A 19,308-nucleotide genomic window follows, 5' to 3' on the forward strand; every position below is an offset into this window, starting at 1 on the left:
CCCCCCCCCCCCAGCAAACGGGACATCGAGCTGCTGCTGAAGCTCATCGCCAACCTCAACATGCTGCTGAAGGACGAGAACGTCAACGTGGTGAAGAAAGCCATCCTGACCATGACCCAGCTCTACAAGGTGGCCCTGCAGGTGAGGCACCCCCCCCCCGGGGGCTCGGGGGAGGGAGGGGGGAGCACCCTTGGGTGCTGGGGGACCACCCCCTCCCCCAGGGGAGGTTTAACCCCTCCCCCCCCGCAGTGGATGGTGAAGTCGAAGGTGATCAGCGAGCTGCAGGAGGCGTGCTGGGAGATGGTGGCGGCCATGGCCAGCGACATCATCCTCCTCCTCGACTCGGACAACGACGGCATCCGCACCCACGCCATCAAGTTCGTCGAGGGGCTCATCATCACCCTCTCGCCCCGCATGCCCGACTCCGACGTCCCCAAACGGCACGAAAACGACATCAGCCTCGAACGCATCCCCAAGGACCACCCCTACATCAAATACAGTCAGTCGGGCGGGGGCGGGGGTGGGGGAGGGGTGATGGGGGGGGGGGGGGGGGCGCCCCGCTGTGCGTGTGTGTCCCCCCCCCCCCCGCTCACTTGCGTCGTGTCGCCGCAGATGTGCTGTGGGAGGAGGGCAAGGCCGCCCTGGAGCAGCTCCTCAAGTTCATGGTGCACCCGGCCATCTCCAGCATCAACCTGACGGCCGCGCTGGGCTCCCTGGCCACCATCGCCCGCCAGCGCCCCATGTTCATGGCCGAGGTCATCCAAGCCTACGAGACCCTCCACGGTACCGTCACCCCTGTGAACAGAGGGGTCCCCAGCGCCATCCTGTCCCCGTGGGGTGGGCTGATGGGGGGGTTCCTGGCCTCATCCCACCCCATCGGAGGGTCCTGGAAATCCCTGATGTCCCCACGGCCACCTCCCGTGGGGTTGGGGAGCCGAACGTCCTCAGTCCCGGTTCCCGAGCACCCACCTTCCACCTCAACCCAGAGCCACCCAACCCACGGTGTGTCCCCCGGTGTCCCTAACACCGTGTGTGTGTGTGTCCCCCCTCCCCACACTTCTTTGCAGCCAACCTGCCCCCCACCCTGGCCAAGTCGCAGGTGAGCAGCGTGCGGAAGAACCTGAAGCTGCACCTCCTGAGCGTCCTGCGGCACCCCTCCTCGGGGGACTTCCAGCCCCAGATCACCACCCTCCTCGTGGACCTGGGCACCCAGCAGGCCGAGATCGCCCGCAGCATGCCCAGCCCCCGTGACGCCCGCAAACGACCCCGCGACGAGCCCGACGCTACCCTCAAGAAGATGAAGATCGGTGAGACCCCGGGTGTCACCCCTTGTCCCTCCCGGTGGCACCACGCACCCTCAGGTCCTCCCAGTTCTTTCTGGTCGGGCCGTCAGGTCCTCCCACTGCCCTGCTGGGGACACTGCAGACGTGTCGTGGCGTTACAACCCCTCAGAGGTCCTCCCAGTGCCACCCAGGGTCCTCCCAGTCCTTGCTGGGGGCGGACAGTGGCACTAGGTACCCTTGGAATCCTCCCAGTGCCACCCAGGGTCCTCCCGGTCCTTCCTGGGGACATACGGTGGCATTAAATGCCCCCCAGGTCCTCCCAGTCCCCCCTGAGGTCCTCCCAGTGCTCCCCTGGGGACATACAGTGGCATTAAATGCCCCCCAGGTCCTCCCAGTCCCCCCCTGAGGTCCGCCCAGTGCTCCCCTGGGGGACATACAGTGGCATTAAATGCCCCCCAGGTCCTCCCAGTCCCCCCCTGAGGTCCTCCCAGTCCTTTCTGTGGACATACGGTGGCATTAAATGCCCCCCAGGTCCTCCCAGTCCCCCCTGAGGTCCTCCCAGTGCTCCCCTGGGGACATACGGGGGCACTAAATGCCCCCCAGGTCCTCTCAGTCCCCCCTGAGGTCCTCCCAGTGCTCCCCTGGGGACATACAGGGGCATTAAATGCTCCCCAGGTCCTCCCAGTCCCCCCTGAGGTCCTCCCAGTCCCCCCTGAGGTCCTCCCAGTGCTCCCCTGGGGACATACAGGGGCATTAAATGCTCCCCAGGTCCTCCCAGTCCCCCCTGAGGTCCTCCCAGTGTCCCTCCTGAGGTCCTCCCTGAGGACGGGTGGTGGCTTAGAGACCGCCCCAAGTCCTCCCAGTGTCCCTCAGGGACCTCCCAGTCCTTCCTGGGGACATACAGTGGCATTAAATGCCCCCCCAGGTCCTCCCAGTCCCTCCTGAGGTCCTCCCAGTGCTCCCCTGGGGACATACAGGGGTATTAAATGCCCCCCAGGTCCTCCCAGTGTCCCTCTTGAGGTCCTCCCAGTCCTTCCTGGGGACATATGGTGGCATTAAATGCCCCCAGGTCCTCCCAGTCCCTCCTGAGGTCCTCCCAGTCCCCCCTGAGGTCCTCCCAGTGCTCCCCTGGGGACATACGGTGGCATTAAATGCCCCCCAGGTCCTCCCAGTGCCCCCCAAGTCCTCCCAGTTGTCTCCTGGGGCCCACTTGGTGGCACACCAGAACGCCCCCCAAGCCCTCCCACTCCCTCTCTGGGATCCCCCCTGCCCAGGCAGTGGCCGACCACCCCCCTGGGGGAACCCCATTTCCCGACAGAGCCCCCCTTGGGCGAGGACGACGAGGACAAGGACCTGGAACCGACAACGGTGGCGGCACCCAAAGCGACCGGCCAGGCCAGCGTCCCCTCGGACACGGACATCCCCGCCGAGTTCCTGCAGCCCCTGCTCACCCCGGAGAATGTCGCCAACCTGGTGAGGGGGCCGCGGTGCCAGCGGGGGGGCGCGGAGCTTTGGGGGGGGCTCTAATACCGTGTGTCCCCCCCCCTTTTTTTTTTTTTTTTTTTTTTTGCAGGTGTTGATCAGCATGGTGTACCTGCCCGAGGCCATGCCCGCCTCCTTCCAGGCCACCTACACCCCGGTGGAGTCGGCCGGCACCGAGGCACAGATCAAGCACCTCTCCCGGCTCATGGCCACCCAGATGACGGCGGCGGGGCTCGGCCCGGGTGAGCGGGGACCCCCCTCGCCGCGTTTTCCCTTGGGGGGGGGGGGGGGCTCGCCCACCTGCCCCTCCCTCCCTCTTTGTCCTGGGAGGGGGGTGGAACGCGCCTCGTTCAACGGGCAGGATGGGTTATCGGGCAGGATGGTTTATCGGGCAGGGTGGGTTATCGGGCAGGATGGGTTATCGGGCAGGATGGGTTATCGGGCAGGATGGGTTATCGGGCACCGTGGTTTATTGGGCAGGATGGGTTATCGGGCAGGATGGGTTGTCGGGCACCGTGGTTTATTGGGCAGGATGGTTTATCGGGCACCGTGGTTTATCAGGCAGGATGGTTTATCGGGCACCGTGTTTTATCGGGCAGGATGGGTTATCGGGCACCGTGGTTTATTGGGCAGGATGGGTTATCAGGCAGGATGGGTTATCGGGCACCGTGGTTTATCGGGCAGGATGGGTTATCGGGCAGGATGGGTTATCGGGCACCGTGGTTTATCGGGCAGGATGGGTTATCGGGCACCGTGGTTTATCGGGCACCGTGGTTTATCGGGCAGGATGGGTTATCGGGTAGGATGGGTTATCGGGCACCGTGTTTTATCGGGCAGGATGGGTTATCGGGCAGGATGGGTTATCGGGCAGGATGGGTTATCGGGCAGGATGGGTTATCGGGCAGGATGGGTTATCGGGCACCGTGGTTTATCGGGCAGGATGGGTTATCGGGCACCGTGGTTTATCGGGCACCGTGGTTTATCGGGCAGGATGGGTTATCGGGTAGGATGGGTTATCGGGCACCGTGTTTTATCGGGCAGGATGGGTTATCGGGCAGGATGGGTTATCGGGCAGGATGGGTTATCGGGCAGGATGGGTTATCGGGCAGGATGGGTTATCGGGCAGGATGGGTTATCGGGCAGGATGGGTTATCGGGCAGGATGGGTTGTCGGGCACCGTGGTTTATTGGGCAGGATGGTTTATCGGGCACCGTGGTTTATCGGGCAGGATGGGTTATCGGGCACCGTGGTTTATCGGGCAGGATGGGTTATCGGGCACCGTGGTTTATCGGGCACCGTGGTTTATCGGGCAGGATGGGTTATCGGGCACCGTGGTTTATCGGGCAGGATGGGTTATCGGGCACCGTGGTTTATCAGGCAGGATGGGTTATCAGGCACCGTGGTTTATCGGGCAGGATGGGTTATCTGGCCAGGGGCCAGGAGGGATCTGCTAGTCTCGAGGAATCCCAGATCCTGGGAGGGATCCCTGCTCACGGGGGGGGAGTCAGGCGGGTGGTCCAGGTTTGGGGTGGGGGGCTCATCCTGATGGGGAAATTCATAGCGAAGCCCCTCGGCTGCGAGTCAGCAGCATAGAGCAGACGGATGTTTTCGTTTTAGCTCTGGTATCTTGTTCTTTAATTTAGTTATTTTGGTATTTTGGGGGTTTCCAAACCCTATTTTGAAATTATTTTGGATGTTTTCGCTCCCTCGTGCGCGAGGCAGGGGCTGACGCCGGCTGCTCCTTGGCTTGAGCCGAGGTGCAGCGCAGACTCGGTATCCCTCACCTCGGGTTTTTTTTGTTGGGTTTTTTTTTTTGTTTTTTTTTGTTTTTCCAGGCGTGGAGCAGACGAAGCATTTGAAAGAGGAACCGAAGGAGGAGAAAGCGGCCAAGCCGGAGAGCGTGGTGATCAAGCGGCGCCTGTCGGCGCTGGCCCAGGGCCAGGCCATCTCGGTGCTGGGTGCCCAAGGCTCGGCCACCAACCTGCTGGAGGAGGAAACCCCTCAAGCCAAACGTCGCCCCGAACCCATCATCCCGGCCACGCAGCCGCGGTGAGCCCTCCCGCTCCCCTCCGCGGGGCAGCACCCGGGGGTGCTGGGAAGACACTTTCTCCCCCCCCCAGCCCCAACTTTTCCTTCCCCCAGCTTGGCGGGGGCCGGCGGCCGCAAGAAAGTTTTCCGCTTGGCCGACGTCCTCAAGCCGCTGAGCGACACGCAGGTGGAGAAGCTGAAGCTGAGCGCCGTCAAGCGCATCTTACGCGCCGAACGCGCCGTCGCCTGCAGCGGGGCCGCCCAGGTACACCCAGCACCCCCCCTCCCACCGTTAGGGGGAGCCCCCCCCCCCCCAAAAAATACCCCTCCCCCCAGCCCCTTTTTCCTCCCTCGCCAGGCACGTGTGAAGATCCTGGCCTCGCTGGTGACGCAGTTCGAGGTGCCGCTGAAGAGCGAGGTGCTGGCCTTCATCCTGGATGACATCCGCGGCCGGCTGGACCTGGCTTTCGCCTGGCTTTTCCAGGAATACAACGCCTACCTGAGCCGCTTCCCCCGCCGGCAACCAGGAACGCTACGACGAGTGTCTCATCGGGCTCCTCGCCGGCCTCCAGGAGAAACCCGACCAGAAAGATGGGTAAGAAGAGACGTTACCGGCACCGCCGGCCGCTTTGCCAAACTCCGGAGAGCCGGTACCGGTGGGAGCTGTGAAGGTCCCCACCCTGACGGTGCCTGGGGTTTTTTTTTTTTTTTTTTCGGCAGGATTTTCACCAAAGTGGTGCTGGAGGCGCCGCTGATCACCGAGAGCGCGCTGGAGGTCATCCGCAAGTACTGCGAGGACGAGGTGGGGACCCGTGGGCTTTGGGGACCCGTGGGCTTTGGGGACGCGGGGTTGAGCCCCGGTGTCCCTCACCGCCATCCCCTCCCCCCCCCCCCCCCTGCTTCTCCGGTAGAGCCGGACCTACCTGGGCATGTCCACGCTGCGGGACCTCATCTTCAAGCGGCCGTCGCGGCAGTTCCAGTATCTCCACGTCCTGCTGGATCTCAGCTCCCACGAGAAGGACAAGGTAACGGCGTGGGGTTGGCGTCCCAGGGGACCCCCTCCCCGTGTCCATCCCGTGTGTGTCCCCCCCCCCCACGCCGGTGACACGCGGCCGCCCCGCAGGTGCGCCAGCAGGCGCTGCTCTTCATCAAGCGCATGTACGAGAAGGACCAACTGCGGGAGTACGTGGAGAAGTTCGCCCTCAACTACCTGCAGCTGCTGGTGCATCCCAACCCGCCCTCCGTCCTCTTCGGGGCCGACAAGGACACGGGTGAGCCTCGGGGAGGGGGTGGGGGGGCGTGGGGCAGACGGGGGGTCGCGGGTGACGCCGCGTTGTGCCGCAGAGGTGGCGGCGCCGTGGACGGAGGAGACCATCAAGCAATGGCCTCTACCTCTACCTGGCGCTGCTGCCCCACAACCACAAGCTGATCCACGAGCTGGCCTCCGTCTACACCGAGGCCATCGCCGACATCAAGCGCACCGTCCTGCGGGTCATCGAGCAGCCGGTGAGACCCGCGGCGGTGGGGGGGGTGGGAGGGGGTCGAGGGGATGCGGCGGCCCGGTGACAACAACGGGGGGGGTGGCTGTGCCGTAGATCCGCGGGATGGGGATGAACTCGCCTGAGCTGCTGCTGCTGGTGGAAAATTGCCCCAAGGGAGCGGAGACGCTGGTGACGCGCTGCCTGCACAGCCTGACGGATAAAGGTAGGGGACGGGGGTGGGGGAGGGGACGCGGCGGGGGGGGGGGGTGGGGGGGCGTGTGCCCAACGGTGACGTGTCACCCCCTCCTGGCAGTGCCCCCCCTCGCCCGAGCTGGTGAAGAGGGTCCGCGACCTCTACCACAAGCGGCTGCCGGACGTGAGGTTCCTCATCCCCGTCCTCAACGGGTTGGAGAAGGTGGGAGCGTCCCCTCGCTGGTGGCCCCTGCCCCCGTCTGGTGGCCCCTGCCCCCGTCTCGTGGCCCCTGCCCCCGGGACCCCTCCCCTGGTGTCCCCCCTCCCCGCTGAGCGCTGCGGTTTTGGGTGCAGAAAGAGGTGATCCAGGCGCTGCCCAAACTGATCAAGCTCAACCCCATCGTGGTCAAGGAGGTCTTCAACCGTCTGCTGGGGACGCAGCACGGTAGGGGATGGGGACAGGCCCAGGGCTCGCTGTGGGGACATGGGGCATCTCCCTGGGGTGGGACACCGTGGGATATCCCTGGGGTGTGACATGGGACACGGGCCATCTCCGTGGTGGGACACCATGGGACCTCCCTGGGGTGGGACATGGGACATCTCCGTGGTGGGACACCATGGGACCTCCCTGGGGTGCGACATGGGACATCTCGGTGGTGGGACGCCATGGGACATCTCCATGGTGGGATGCCATGGGACATCTCCGTGGTGGGACACCATGGGACCTCCCTGGGGTGGGACATGAGACCTCCTTGGGGTGGGACACCATGGGACATCTCCGTGGTGGGACACCATGGGACATCTCCGTGGTGGGACACCATGGGACCTCCCTGGGGTGGGACATGAGACCTCCTTGGGGTGGGACACCATGGGACATCTCCGTGGTGGGACACCATGGGACCTCCCTGGGGTGGGACATGGGACATTTTCGTGGTGGGACACCATGGGACGTCCCTGTGGGGACACAGGGCCATCCTGTGGCAGGACTTGGGAGTAGCAGCAGGGACACAGGGTGACCCCAGGGACCTCCTCACCTCTGGGGCCACCACGGGACGTCACATGGAACCTGGCCCCTGGCCCCCATCCCCCCCCGGCTCACCTGAGGGCCAGGGCCACCCCCGTGCTGTCCCCCGGCAGGTGACGGCGCCTCGGCCGTGTCCCCGCTGAACCCGGGGGAGCTGCTGATCGCCCTGCACAACATCGACTCCTCCAAGTGCGACATGAAATCCATCATCAAGGGTGGGTGACGGCTGCGGGGGGGGGGGGACGGGACACCCCGGGGGTGCTGCCGGCGGGGAGGTGACACGTCCCTGTCCCCTGCAGCCACCAACCTGTGCTTCGCCGAGCGCAACGTGTACACGTCGGAGGTGCTGGCGGTGGTGATGCAGCAGCTGATGGAGCAGAGCCCCCTGCCCATGCTGCTCATGCGCACCGTCATCCAGGCGCTCACCATGTACCCCCGCCTTGGCGGCTTCGTCATGAACATCCTCTCCCGCCTCATCATGAAGCAGGTCGGTCCGGTGGTTGTCCGGCTGTTGGTCCGCCTGTCAGTCCGGTGGTCGTCCAGCTGGCCGCCTGTCACTCCAGCAGTCAGTCCGTTGGTTGTCTGGCTGTTGGTCCACCTCTTGGTCTAGTGGTAGTCCAGCTGGCTGCTTGTCGCTCGGGTGGTCAGTCCGGTGGTTGTCCGGCTGTTGGTCTGGCTGATGGTCCGCCTGTCTGTCCGGTGGTCATCCAGCTGGCTGCCTGTTGCTCCGGTGGTTGGTCTGGTGGTTGTCTAGCTGGCCGCCTGTCACTCTGACGGTCAGTCTGGTAGTTGTCCGCCTGTTGGTCCACCTGTCAGTCTGGTGGTCGTCTGGCTGTCCAGCTGGCTGCCTGTCACTCGGGTGGTCAGTCTGGTGGTTGTCCAGCTGTTGGTCCGCCTGTCGGTCCAGTGGTCATCCAGCTGGCTGCCTGTCGCTCCGGTGGTCTGTCCGGTGGCTGTCTGGCTGTTGGTCTGCCTGTCTGTCTGGTGGTCATCCAGCTGGCCGCCTGTCGCTCCGGTGGTCAGTCCAGTGGTTGTCCGGCTGTCGGCCTGGCTGTTGGTCCGCCTGTCTGTCTGGTGGTCATCCAGATGGCTACCTGTTGCTTCGGTGGTCAGTACAGTAGTTGTCTGGCTGTCAGTCCGGCTGTTGGTCCGGCTGTCTGGTGGTCATCCAGCTCGCCGCCTGTCGCTCCAGTGCTCGGTCTGGTGGTTGTCCAGCTGGCCACCTGTCGGTCTGGTGGTTATCCAGCTGTTGGTCTGCCTATTGGTCCACCTGTCTGTCCGGTGGTCCTCCAGCTGGCCACCTGTCGCTCCAGCGGTCAATCCGGTGGTTGTCAGGCTGTTGGTCTGCCTGTCAGTCTGGTGGTTGTCCGGCTGTCCAGCTGGCCACCTGTCACTCTGGCAGTCGGTCCGGTGGTTGTCTGGCTGTTGGTCTACTTGTTCGTCCAGTGGTAGTCTAGCTGGCTGCTTGTCACTCCAGCGGTCAGTTCGGTGGTTGTCCAGCTGTTGGTCTGGCTGTCAGTCCAGTGGTCATCCAGCTGGCCGCCTGTTGCTCTGGTGGTCAGTCCGGTGGTTGTCCGGCTGTCTGTCCAGCTGTCCATCCCTCCGGTGGTTCCAGGGGGGGCGGCTGTTCCCTCTGACCCGGGCGTCACAGCCCTGGTGTTTGTCCCGGGGGGGGGTGTGTCTGGTCACCCCCACCTGGTGTCCCTCTGGGTGGCTGTCCCTTGGTGTCCCCAGGGTGGCTGGCTGTCCCCACTCCTGTCCCCAAGGCTGCCTGTCCATCCCCTCCTGCTCCCCCTGGGTGTCCCCACGTGGGTGTCTGTCCCCCTGGGTGTCACGTCTGTCCCCATGGCTGTCCCTGGGTGTCCCCACGTGGGTGTCTGACCCCCTGGGTGTCCCCCCTGTCCCCATGGCTGTCCCTGGGTGTCCCCACGTGGGTGTCTGTCCCCCTGGGTGTCCCCCCTGTCCCCATGGCTGTCCCTGGGTGTCCCCACGTGGGTGTCTGACCCCCTGGGTGTCCCCCCTGTCCCCATGGCTGTCCCTGGGTGTCCCCACGTGGGTGTCTGTCCCCCTGGGTGTCACGTCTGTCCCCATGGCTGTCCCTGGGTGTCCCCACGTGGGTGTCTGTCCCCCTGAGTGTCACATCTGTCCCGCTGGGTGTGTCTGTCCCCCCTGTCCCCATGGCTGTCCCTGGGTGTCCCCACGTGGGTGTCTGTCCCCCTGGGTGTCACATCTGTCCCTATGGCTGTCCCTGGGTGTCCCCACGTGGGTGTCTGTGCCCCTGGGTGTCACATCTGTCCCCATGGCTGTCCCTGGGTGTCCCCATGTGGGTGTCTGTCCCCCTGGGTGTCACGTCTGTCCCCCTTGGTGTCTGTCTGTGTCCCCTGTCCCCATGTCTGTCCCTGGGTGTCCCCACATGGGTGTCTGTCCCCCTGGGTGTCACGTCTGTCCCCCTGGGTGTCACGTCTGTCCCCCTGGGTGTCTGTCTGTCCCCCTGGGTGGCTGTCTGTCCCCCTGGGTGGCTGTCCCTCCCCGCCCCCCCCATGGCTGCCCCTCCATCCCCTCCTGCTCCCCCTGGGTGCCCCCACATGGGTGTCTCCCCCCCCCCCCCCCCCCTCCCCCCGCCCCACTTTCCCTGTACCACCCATGGGTGCCAGGGTCTGGGGGTGCCCCTGGGGCCTCCCCCTGACCCCCTTTGCTTTGCCCCCTGCCCTCCCCCCCCCCCCCCCAGGTGTGGAAGTACCCCAAGGTGTGGGAGGGCTTCATCAAGTGCTGCCAGCGCACGAAGCCCCAGTCCTTCCAGGTGGTCCTGCAGCTGCCCCCCCCCCAACTGGCCGCCGTCTTCGAGAAGTGCCCCGAGCTGCGCGAGCCCCTGCTCAGCCACGTCCGCGCCCTCACCCCCCACCAGGTAAGACACCCCCCCCCCCAAAAAAAAACCAACAAACCTGAGGGGGGACACAGCGGGGCACCCCGGCTCCCCGCTGACCCCCCTGCCCACCCCCCCAAACCCGCAGCAAGCCCACGTTCCGCTCTCCACCATGGCCATCCTGGAGGCCTCCGCGCGCCATGAGCCCGACGCCCGGGAGGGGCCACCCGGAGAGGTGAGGTGGGGGGGGGGGGGGTGGTCTTGGTGCCCCCAGCCCCAGCCCCCCCCCCCCCCGGGGCAGGGAGAGAGGTGGGGGCTCCCCCTCACCCCTCCCTGTGCCCCCCCACCCCCCAGGAGAAGCCAGCGAAGCGGCCGCGCGAGGAGGAGGCGAAGGGGAAAGCCGTGCCCCCGGCAGCGGGGGGGGGACCCAGTGCGGGTGCCCCCCCTTCTGAGGCGCCCCCTGACCTGGGGGGGGCCGACCTGGAGCCCCCCCCCATCTTCATCAGTGTCCCTGAGGATGAGGAGAGCTCGGGGGGGGCTGGGTCCCCCCCTGATGCTACCGTTGACCCCCCCGCAGCACCCCCCAAGGTATGAAGCCCCCCCCCCCCCCAGCACCCTGCGTGCCCCTTTGTGGGGTCGGGGTGGGGGGTGGGGCACCTCTAACCCCCACCTCTTTCTCTCTCCAGGACCCCCCCCGTCGGCACGGACCCCCCCCGCAGCAGGGCCGCCCCCAGCCGAGGCAGCCCCCAGCAGCCCCTCCTCCTCAGAGCCACCCCCCCCCGGCACCCAGAGCCCCGAGGTGCCCCCCGGGGGGGCTCCTGATGCCCCCCCAGGGCCAGCAGAGGGCTGAGGGGGAAGGGGGTGCCCCCCGCCCCAGGGGTGCCCCATCCCCCCAGCCAGGTGTGCCCTCCCGGCGCCCAGGGGTCGCCCCCACCCCTGCACCCAGGGGTGCTGTGCTCAATAAAAAGGCGTGGGAGCAGCGCTGGGGCTGTGTCTGTTTTGGGGGAGCGGGGGGGGGTCGCCCCCTGAACCGCCCGCGCCCCCCCCTGCCCCGCGCCGGCCCCAGCACGGTGCGGCCGGCAGGGGGCGCTGCTGAGTAGGCGTGGTCTGAGGGGAGGGGGGCGTGGCTACGCGTGACTCAGCGCGTTGCCATGGCAGCGGCGGCGGCGGGCGGGCCACTTCCGGTGGGCGGTGACGCCCTTCCGGTGGGAAGATGGCGGCGGCGGCGGCGGCCCCGGGGGTGGGTGAGGGCCCCGCGGCGCTCCCGGCGCAGCCGCTGGAGCTCAAGAGCCAGTTCCGCACCCGCGAAGGCTCCTACCGGCTGCTGGGCCCCGAGCCCCGGCCCCGCGCCGGCCCCGTCGCCGCCCCCGGGCCCTCCCCGCCCGCCGCCGGCCCGGGCCCGGCCGCTGCCGCCGCCCCGGGTCCGGCCGCGCTGCCGCCGGTGCGGTTGTCCATGGTGCGGCTGGCGCTGCCGCCCGCCGAGGAACCGGGGAGCCCGGCCGAGCGCAGCCGAGTCTGCTTCAACCTGGGCCGGGAGCTCTACTTCTACGGCGGGGCCGGCTCCGGTGGTCGCGGCAGCCGACGGGTAACGGGGGAACCGGGGGCCCCACGGCGGGGGGATGGGGCTGACGGGGGGATGGAGACACCGGGGCTGTGAAAGGGGCGGTACAGCCGGGACCGGGGGGTTGGGTCCGCGAGCACAGGAGCTGGCGGGGACGGGGACACCGGGGCCGGTAACGGTGACCCCAGACCTCCTGGGTGCCACCTGCTACTGGGGATGGTGGGGACGGTGACAACGGGGCTGGTAACGGTGACCCCAGACCTCCTGGGTGCCACCTGCTAATGGGGACGGTGACACCTGGACCGGTGACAGTGACCCCAGACCTCCTAGGTGCCACCTGCTAACGGGGACAGTGGGGATGGTGACCCCAGGCCTGGGAACGGTGACACCGGGGCCGGTGACAGTGACCCCAGACCTCCTAGGTGCCACCTGCTAGTGGGGACAGTGACACCAGACCTGGGGACTGTGACACTGGGACCGGTAACGGTGACCCCAGACCTCCTAGGTGCCACCTGCTAGTGGGGACAGTGACCCCAGACCTGGGGACAGTGACACTGGGACCGGTAACGGTGACCCCAGACCTCCTAGGTGCCACCTGCTAGTGGGGACAGTGACACCAGACCTGGGGACAGTGACACCGGGGCCGGTAACGGTGACCCCAGACCTCCTAGGTGCCACCTGCTAGTGGGGACAGTGACACCAGACCTGGGGACTGTGACACCGGGATCGGTAACGGTGACCCCAGACCTCCTGGGTGCCACCTGCTAGTGGGGACAGTGACACCAGGGCAGGTAACGGTGACCCCAGACCTCCTAGGTGCCACCTGCTACTGGGGACGGTGGGGACGGTGACAACGGGGCTGGTAACAGTGACCCCAGACCCCCGTAGGTGCCACCTGCTAGTGGGGATGGTGACACCCGGCCTGGGGACGATGACACTGGGGCCAGTGACAGCGACACCAGACTTCCTAGGTGCCACCTGCTAGTGGGGACAGTGACCCCAGACCTGGGGACTGTGACACCGGGACTGGTGACAGTGACCCCAGACCTCCTGGGTGCCACCTGCTAACGGGGACAGTGGGGACAGTGACCCCAGACCTGGGGACGGTGACACCGGGACCGGTGACAGTGACACCAGACCTCCTAGGTGCCACCTGCTAACGGGGATGGTGACCCCAGACCTGGGGACGGTGACACCGGGACCGGTGACAGTGACACCAGACCTCCTAGGTGCCACCTGCTAACGGGGACAGTGACCCCAGACCTGCGGACTGTGACACCGGGACCGGTGACAGTGACCCCAGACCTCCTGGGTGCCACCTGCTAACGGGGACAGTGGGGACGGTGACCCCAGACCTGGGGACAGTGACACCGGGACCGTTCCCAGTGACCTTTGACCCCTCCGGAGCCACCTCCACAGTTGGACAACGGCGACCCCAAAACCCCCCTTGGTGGTGGTGGCCCAAGAACATCCGGGGGGGGGGGGGACAGGACACTTTGAGGAGGGGGTGGGGGTGGGGTGGTGGGGGTGGGGTGTCACCCCCGCAGGTGACACCGCTGTCCCCTCCCAGTCCTTAGACCTGCACAAACCCATCGACAAGCGGATTTACAAGGGGACGCAGCCCACCTGCCACGACTTCAACCAGTTCACCGCCGCCGCCGACACCATCGCCTTACTGGTGGGCTTCTCCGCCGGCCAGGTCCAGTACCTCGACCTGGTGAAGAAAGACACCAGCAAGCTCTTTAACGAGGAGGTGGGTGGCCACACCCCTCGGGTGGGGGAGGGGCCACGGGGCCACACCCCATCCCCCACCCCGGGGGAGCCACCCCTGTCACCGCTGCCGGGGGTGGGGGCACACGGCGCGGCGGTGGCGCAGGGATAGAGGAGACGGGGGAGGGGGTCGTTGGGGGTGGGTTTCAGCAAAGGGCCCTCCCTGGTGTCCCCAGATGTCCCCGTTTGTGTCCCCAGATGTCCCCGTTTGTGTCCCCAACGTGCCGCTTCGGGCTCTGCCCCCTGTGCCACCTCAGCCCTCCCTGGTGTCCCCAAATGTCCCATTTTCTGTCCCCAAATGTCCCATTTTCTGTCCCCAGACATCCCTGTTTGTGTCCCCAACGTGCCGCTTTGGGCTCTGCCTCCTGTGCCACCTCAGCCCTCCCTGGTGTCCCCAAATGTCCCATTTTCTGTCCCCAAATGTCCCCATTTTCTGTCCCCAACGTGCCGCTTTGGGCTCTGCCCCCTGTGCCACCTCAGCCCTCCCTGGTGTCCCCAAATGTCCCATTTTCTGTCCCCAAATGTCCCATTTTCTGTCCCCAGACATCCCTGTTTGTGTCCCCAACGTGCCGCTTTGGGCTCTGCCTCCTGTGCCACCTCAGCCCTCCCTGGTGTCCCCAAATGTCCCCATTTGTGTCCCCAACGTGCCGCTTTGGGCTCTGCCCCCTGTGCCACCTCAGCCCTCCCTGGTGTCCCCAAATGTCCCATTTTCTGTCCCCAAATGTCCCCATTTTCTGTCCCCAACGTGCTGCTTTGGGCTCTGCCCCCTGTGCCACCTCAGCCCTCCCTGGTGTCCCCAAATGTCCCCGTTTGTGTCCCCAACGTGACGCTTCGGGCTTCACCCCCTGTGCCACCTCAGCCCTCCCTGGTGTCCCCAAATGTCCCATTTTCTGTCCCCAGACATCCCTGTTTGTGTCCCCAACGTGCCGCTTTGGGCTCTGCCCCCTGTGCCACCTCAGCCCTCCCTGGTGTCCCCAAATGTCCCATTTTCTGTCCCCAAATGTCCCATTTTCTGTCCCCAAACATCCCCGTTTGTGTCCCCAACGTGCCGCTTTGGGCTTCGCCCCCTGTGCCACTTCAGCTCTCCCTGGTGTCCCCAAATGTCCCATTTTGTGTCCCCAAATGTCCCCATTTTCTGTCCCCAACGTGCCGCTTTGGGCTCTGCCCCCTGTGCCACCTCAGCCCTCCCTGGTGTCCCCAAATGTCCCATTTTCTGTCCCCAAATGTCCCATTTTCTGTCCCCAGACATCCCTGTTTGTGTCCCCAACGTGCCGCTTTGGGCTCTGCCTCCTGTGCCACCTCAGCCCTCCCTGGTGTCCCCAAACGTCCCCGTTTGTGTCCCCAACGTGCCGCTTTGGGCTCTGCCCCCTGTGTCACCTCAGCCCTCCCTGGTGTCCCCAAATGTCCCATTTTCTGTCCCCAGACATCCCCGTTTGTGTCCCCAACGTGCCGCTTTGGGCTCTGCCTCCTGTGCCACCTCAGCCCTCCCTGGTGTCCCCAAATGTCCCATTTTCTGTCCCCAACGTGCCGCTTCGGGCTCTGCCCCCTGTGTCACCTCAGCCCTCCCTGGTGTCCCCAAATGTCCCATTTTCTGTCCCCAGACATCCCCGTTTGTGTCCCCAACGTGCCGCTTCGGGCTCTGCCCCCTGTGCCACCTCAGCCCTCCCTGGTGTCCCCAAATGTCCCATTTTCTGTCCCCAAACGTCCCATTTTGTGTCCCCAGATGTCCCCGTTTGTGTCCCCAATGTGCCGCTTTGGGCTCTGCCCCCTGTGCCACCTCAGCCCTCCCTGGTGTCCCCAAATGTCCCATTTTCTGTCCCCAAATGTCCCATTTTCTGTCCCCAGACATCCCCGTTTGTGTCCCCAACGTGCCGCTTCGGGCTCTGCCCCCTGTGCCACCTCAGCCCTCCCCGCTGTCCCCAAACGTCCCCATTTACGCCCCCAACCCTCCTCTTCATGCCCTGCCCTCTCCACCACCCTCAGGCTACCCCCGTGCTGCCCCAACCGCAGCGGGGGGGGGGGGGGGGGGGGGCCGATCCTGCCCCTCTAACCCCTCCCCCCCCCCCCCCTTTTTCCCCCCTCCCCCCCCCCCCCCCCCCCCCAGCGCCTCATCGACAAGACCAAGGTGACCTTCGTCAAGTGGCTGCCGGAGACGGAGCGGCTCTTCCTGGCCTCCCACGCCAGCGGCCACCTCTACCTGTACGACGCCGAGCAGCCCTGCGGGGGGGCTACGGCCCCCCAGTACAACCTCCTGACCCAGGGCGAAGGCTTCAGCGTCTTCGCCTGTAAAAGCAAAACCCCCCGTAACCCCCTCCTCAAATGGGTGGTGGGCGAGGGGGCCCTCAACGAATTCGCCTTTTCGCCCGACGGCCGCTCGCTGGCCTGCGTCAGCCAGGACGGTTGCCTCCGCGTTTTTCATTTCGATTCCATGCTGCTGCAGGGGATGATGAAAAGTTATTTCGGGGGGCTCCTCTGCGTCTGCTGGAGCCCCGACGGCCGCTACGTGGTAACGGGGGGCGAGGACGACCTGGTGACCGTTTGGTCTTTCGCCGAAGGGCGTGTGGTAGCCCGTGGGCACGGTCACAAATCTTGGGTCAACGCTGTAGCTTTCGATCCTTTTACCGGGGCGGCGCAGAGCCCCCAAAACGCCCAGCTGAGCGGGGGAGGGGAGGAAGAGGACGAACCCCCCGACCCCCTCGTCCGTCGTTCCCCCGCCGTCACCTACCGCTTCGGTTCGGCCGGTCAGGACACCCAGTTCTGCCTGTGGGACCTGACCGAGGACGTCCTCTACCCTCGCCCCCCCCTCTCCCGCGCCCGTACCCTCACCGCTTCGGGGGACGCCACCGTACCCGTACCGGGTTTACCCCGCTCGCTTTCCCGTTCCAACAGCCTCCCGCAACCGGCGGGGACGGGTTCGGCTCGCGGACCCCCCCCCGACGCCCCCCCGGCTTTCAGCGTGGGTCGTTTTGCCACGTTGACGCTGCAGGAACGGAAAGGACCCTCCGGCGCCGAAAAAGAACACAAACGTTATCATAGTTTGGGCAACATCAGTCGCAGCGGGGAGAAAAATCCCGGTGGGACCGGATCCCGGGGGCGGCTGGATACGGCCAAGGTGCTGGGGACGGCGCTGTGCCCCCGGATTCACGAGGTGCCGCTGCTGGAACCCCTCGTCTGTAAGAAAATCGCCCACGAGCGGCTGACGGTGCTGCTGTTCCTGGAGGATTGTATCGTCACCGCCTGCCAGGAGGGACTCATCTGTACCTGGGCACGGCCCGGCAAGGCCGTGAGTGCGCCTGGGGGGGGCTGGGGGGGTCCCATCGGTAGCCTCGGGGGTCAGATGGGGGATGAGGGGGATGCTGGGGGGTCCCATCGGTAGCCTCAGGGGTCAGATGGGGGCTGAGGGGGATGCGGGGGGTCCCATTGGCAGCCTGGGGGTCCCATCAGCAGCCTCAGGGTCTGATGGGGGGTTTGGGGGGGGCTGGGGGGGATGCTGGGGGTCCCATCGGCATCTTCAGGGGTCACATGGGGGGTTTGGGGGGGCTGAGGGTGATGCTGGGGGTCCCATCGGCAGCTTCAGGCGTCAGATGGGGGGTTTGGGGGGGCGGGGGGGGATGCTGGGGGTCCCATCGGCAGCCTGGGGAGGTCCCATTGGCAGCCTGGGGGTCCCATCAGCAGCCTCAGGGTCTGATGGGGGGTTTGGGGGGGGCTGAGGGGGATGCTGGGGGTCCCATCAATAGCCTTGGGGGTCCCATCGGCAGCCTGGGGGGTCAGATGGGGGGTTTGGGGGGGCTGAGGGGGATGCTGGGGGTCCCATCGGCAGCCTCAGGGGTCAGATGGGGGGTTTGGGGGGGCTGAGGGGGATGCTGGGGGTCCCATCGGCATCTTCAGGCGTCAGATGGGGGGTTTGGGGGGGATGAGGGGGATGCTGGGGGTCCCATCAACAGCTTGGGGGGGTCCCATCGGCAGCCAGGGGGTCCTATCGGCAGCCTCGGGGTTTGGGGGGGGGGGCTGAGGGCGATGCTGAGGGTCCCATCGGCAGCCTCAGGGGTCAGATGGGGGGTTTGGGGGGGGCTGAGGGGGATGCTGGGGGTCCCATCGGCAGCCTCAGGGGTCAGATGGGGGTTTGGGGGGGATGAGGGGGATGCTGGGGGTCCCATCGGCAGCCTCAGGGGTCAGATGGGGGGTTTGGGGGGGCTGAGGGGGATGCTGGGGGTCCCATCGGCAGCCTCAGGGGTCAGATGGGGGGGTTGGGGGGGCTGAGGGGGATGCTGGGGGTCCCATCGGCAGCCTCAGGGGTCAGATGGGGGTTTGGGGGGGATGAGGGGGATGCTGGGGGTCCCATCGGCAGCCTGGGGGGTCAGATGGGGGGGGCTGAGGGGGATGCTGGGGGTCCCATCGGCAGCCTGGGGGTCCCATCGGCAGCCTCAGGGTCTGATGGGGGGTTTGGGGGGGGCTGAGGGGGATGTGGGGGGGTCCCTCCATCAGCCGGGGGGGGTCAGAGAGGGGATTTTGGGGGTTGGGGGGGTCCCGTCGCGTGGAGTCACCCTCCCATGTCCCCTTTGTCCCCTCCCTGCCCCTCCACCCCCCCCGGGGGCATCAGCCCCCCACCCCCCCCGACGGTGCCACATCCCAGAAGGAAAACGGGGTTTGGGGGTGGGGGGTGTCATGGGGTGTCCCCTCCCCCCCCGTGTGTCCCCCCCCCCGGTGACCGGTGTCCCCCTCCCTCGCAGGGCCTGTCCTCGCAGAACGGTGGCTCTCCCAGCGGCACCGTGGTATAACTGTCACCGTGTCACCCGTGTCACCGTGTCACCGTCACCCGTACGTACCCCCACCCCCCCCACCCCCCCCCGCCGTGGGTGCCACCACCCACCCCCCAACCCCCCCGCTCGAGGACACCGCTCTGTCCCCCTCCCCCCATACTACTGAGCCCCCCCCCGGGGTGGGCGGGCGCCCCGTTGTCCCCACGGCCACCGGCCGTGTCCCCCCCCGTCCCGGTGGGGTGCCCTGTGCCTTTGTCACTTTATGTCCCCCGCCGTGTCGCGGGGGCCACCGGGCTCTTGTCCCTTATTTATACTAAAGAGACTTTTTTTCGCACCGCGGTGGCCCTGACGTGTCGGGGGACAGGGACAGGTTGGGGACATGGGGACACCGGGGGGGGGGCGTGGGGCAAGGGGACGCACTGGGTGTGACACGTGGGGGCTGGGTGTGATGGGGGGGGGGGGACACAGGGCCAGGTTGGGGACACAGTGGGGACAGGCTGGGGACACATTTGGTGGCACGTGGGGACAGGTTGGGGACACAATGGGACCAGAGTGGGTGGCACATGGGGACACGGTGGGGACAGGCTGGGGACACATTTGGTGGGACAGGTTGGGGACACAGTGGGGACACATTTGGTGGCACATGGGGACACAGTGGGGACAGGTTGGGGACACATTGGGGACAGGCTGGGGACACATTTGGTGGCACATGGGGACACAGTGGGGCAGGTTGGGGACACATTTGGTGGCACGTGGGGACACAGTGGGGACAGGTTGGGGACACGGTGGGGACAGGCTGGGGACACATTTGGTGGCACATGGGGACACAGTGGGGCAGGTTGGGGACACAATGCGACCAGAGTG

General features: G+C 66.4%; 2 protein-coding genes across 2 annotated transcripts; both read left to right on the forward strand.

Annotated features, from left to right (window-relative positions):
- Nucleotides 1–16: 16 nt before the first annotated feature.
- SYMPK (symplekin) lies at nt 17–11,453 on the forward strand. The gene is given in 24 exon segments (XM_040581544.1): nt 17–141; nt 250–499; nt 613–783; nt 1,068–1,307; nt 2,602–2,756; nt 2,857–3,007; nt 4,601–4,814; nt 4,908–5,058; nt 5,152–5,295; nt 5,297–5,388; nt 5,514–5,595; nt 5,705–5,818; nt 5,917–6,064; nt 6,138–6,178; nt 6,180–6,299; nt 6,389–6,494; nt 6,586–6,689; nt 6,821–6,911; nt 7,604–7,705; nt 7,790–7,977; nt 10,219–10,395; nt 10,502–10,588; nt 10,708–10,941; nt 11,040–11,453. Coding segments are annotated over 24 exon segments (3,657 nt in total). The 5' UTR covers nt 17–60.
- Nucleotides 11,454–11,548: 95 nt separating this feature from the next.
- Nucleotides 11,549–18,791, forward strand: DMWD (DM1 locus, WD repeat containing). Its single transcript, XM_040581545.1, has 4 exons — nt 11,549–11,938; nt 13,485–13,667; nt 15,789–16,967; nt 18,415–18,791. The coding sequence occupies exons 1-4, from the start codon at nt 11,567–11,569 to the stop codon at nt 18,460–18,462; spliced, it is 1,782 nt and encodes a 593-aa protein (XP_040437479.1). The 5' UTR covers nt 11,549–11,566; the 3' UTR covers nt 18,463–18,791.
- The last annotated feature ends 517 nt before the right edge of the window (nt 18,792–19,308 follow it).

Source organism: Falco naumanni, unplaced genomic scaffold, assembly GCF_017639655.2.
Source record: "Falco naumanni isolate bFalNau1 unplaced genomic scaffold, bFalNau1.pat scaffold_421_arrow_pat_ctg1, whole genome shotgun sequence".
Classification (NCBI taxonomy): Eukaryota; Metazoa; Chordata; class Aves; order Falconiformes; family Falconidae; genus Falco; species Falco naumanni.

Excerpts from the sequence above, each read along its gene's own strand:
- DMWD (XM_040581545.1), top strand. The coding sequence starts at position 11,567 with ATGGCGGCGGCGGCGGCGGCCCCGGGGGTGGGTGAGGGCCCCGCGGCG. Across the intron at positions 13,668-15,788 it reads GCAAGCTCTTTAACGAGGAG|CGCCTCATCGACAAGACCAA; the intron begins GTGGGTGGCCAC and ends CCCCCCCCCCAG. Across the intron at positions 16,968-18,414 it reads GGGCACGGCCCGGCAAGGCC|GGCCTGTCCTCGCAGAACGG; the intron begins GTGAGTGCGCCT and ends CCTCCCTCGCAG.